Source organism: Emiliania huxleyi (assembly GCF_000372725.1).
Source record: "Emiliania huxleyi CCMP1516 chromosome Unknown EMIHUscaffold_180, whole genome shotgun sequence".
NCBI lineage: Eukaryota > Haptophyta > Isochrysidales > Noelaerhabdaceae > Emiliania > Emiliania huxleyi.
The window spans coordinates 163,335-165,217 of NW_005200783.1; the positions used below are offsets into that span (position 1 = coordinate 163,335).

Below are 1,883 nucleotides of genomic sequence, written 5' to 3' on the forward strand. Positions count from 1 at the left end.
TTTTGGCCGCTGCGGGCGGCGAGCATCAGCGCGGTCCAGCCTTTGCTGTCCTGCTGGTTGATCTCCGCGCCGCGCTGCAGCAGCAACTCGACCATCCGCTCGTGGCCATTGCCGGCGGCGGCCATCAGCGCGGTGATGCCGATGCTGCTCTGCAGGTTGACCTCAGCGCCGTGCTTCAGCAACAACTCGACCACCCGCTCGTGGCCGTTGCAAGCGGCGCCCATCAGCAGCGTGACGCCGCTCGAATCGTCTCTCTCGTACGTCGCGTCGGCCCGCCCGCCGCCGTCAAGCCACGCCAGCACCGCCTCCTCCTCGCCTCGCTCAGCCGCTGCCACAACCGCGTCGGGGGCTGCCGCAGCACCGCCTGACACTGGCTCCGCCGCTGCCGGCGACAGATTGTCCGGCCGCACCCGCACGCTCTCGCCGCCGCCGTCGAGCACTACAGCGTACCGCCCGCCCTCGAAGCTCCGTGCCTCACCCCGCTGCCCGTTCAGCTCGGGGCGGGCCGAGAGCCCGCCGAGCACGACGCGCTGGCCGAGGAGCGGCGCGTCCACAGCTGCCGCTGCTGCGCCCAACGAAGCGCCGTCCGCCCCTGCCATGCAGCCCCGCCGGGGCCCGGCTCAGACAAGATCTTGACGCACGCACGGCGCGGGGTTTTTTTCCTCTTGGAACGGTGGACTCGCAAACGTCGTACAACTGTACGGTCGGGGTGGGGCAACACCAAATTGGCTCGCGTCGGCGGGCTCGTCAGCATCCTCGTGGCCAGCATGATTTCTTTGTTCAAAGCCACCCCCCTGGCACCTGTCTACAGCTGGCACCCTCCGACAATGGGCTGCTCTGTGCTCACTCTCGTCTCCCTCTTCGCGCTTCTCGTGGGCGTGGACTGCTTGACTGCGCTCGCCGGACCAAAGCTGCACTTGACCGCGCGGCTGGCCGGTGGCACTTCCACGCGCGTCCCGCACGGTGCGACCGCACAGTTTGGCGGCAACAAGAAGCAGGCGCCGCAGAGGTTCACATTTGACGGCCGGCCGCCTCGTGACGGCCCGCAACCTCCTTCGCCGGTCCTGTTCGTTGCTGTGCCGGTCGGGCTCTTCTGCGCCTTCATCTTTTGGGCGCTGGCGGCATAGGGAGAGTCCGTCTTCGCTCTATCTCGTGCATCAGCGATCAGGCTCGCAGACACGTGCCATGGCGTCAAGGGGGCAGAGAGGGACGAGAGAGACAGAGAGGACCGCCGTACTTTTCTACTTACATAGGAGACATTACGATGTTCGATGACGCATGACGATGACCCGTCGTCCTGAGGGTGCGGAGGCCGTCACACCTTTTGAGGGTCCTGGACCCGTCCCTTAGCGCTAGCCCATGCCGGGTGTGTGAATGTATCATCAGTGTCGCTCAGCGCCATTCTCCGTGTTTGCCAATTTGGCTGGGGCGGACCGCGCGACCGTGGCCGCTCAAAGCCTCAAACCGAAATGCCCGCGCAGGTCGGCGTGTCGGCGAGACCGTCGTGCAGCAGCCGTGCACGTTGACGACGGCGAGATCGGCTTCCGAGAGATGCCGAAGGGCGCGGCGCGCCATTGCATCCTCTTCGCCGCCCTTGCGCCGGTACACGGCCTCATCAAACTGCCGCGTCGATTCTTGTTGTTGCGCACGCCGCGACGCAGTGGACCACCGACGAACCTGCCCACCTGTGGGCAAGACGCCCCCGAGGGCGGCGAGAGGCGCCATCAGCCGGGCCTCCAGCTGCGCGGCGGACAGTAGGGTCCTGAAAGCGCAGCAGCACCTTTGGCGTGGCCACAGATGAGTGTGCGTAAGCTCCCGGGCCGCCGACCCGTGTGGCACACGTACTCTGCTCTCTGGTCGGAACCTGCCGCCTCCCGTGTCGG

General features: G+C 66.8%; 1 protein-coding gene across 1 annotated transcript; it reads left to right on the plus strand.

Annotated features, from left to right (window-relative positions):
- Positions 1 to 827: 827 nt before the first annotated feature.
- EMIHUDRAFT_232300 (hypothetical protein) lies at positions 828 to 1,127 on the plus strand (the record flags this gene model as incomplete). The annotated part of the gene is made up of 1 exon (XM_005783258.1): positions 828 to 1,127. The coding sequence occupies one exon, from the start codon at positions 828 to 830 to the stop codon at positions 1,125 to 1,127; it is 300 nt and encodes a 99-aa protein (XP_005783315.1).
- Between the last annotated feature and the right edge of the window lie 756 nt (positions 1,128 to 1,883).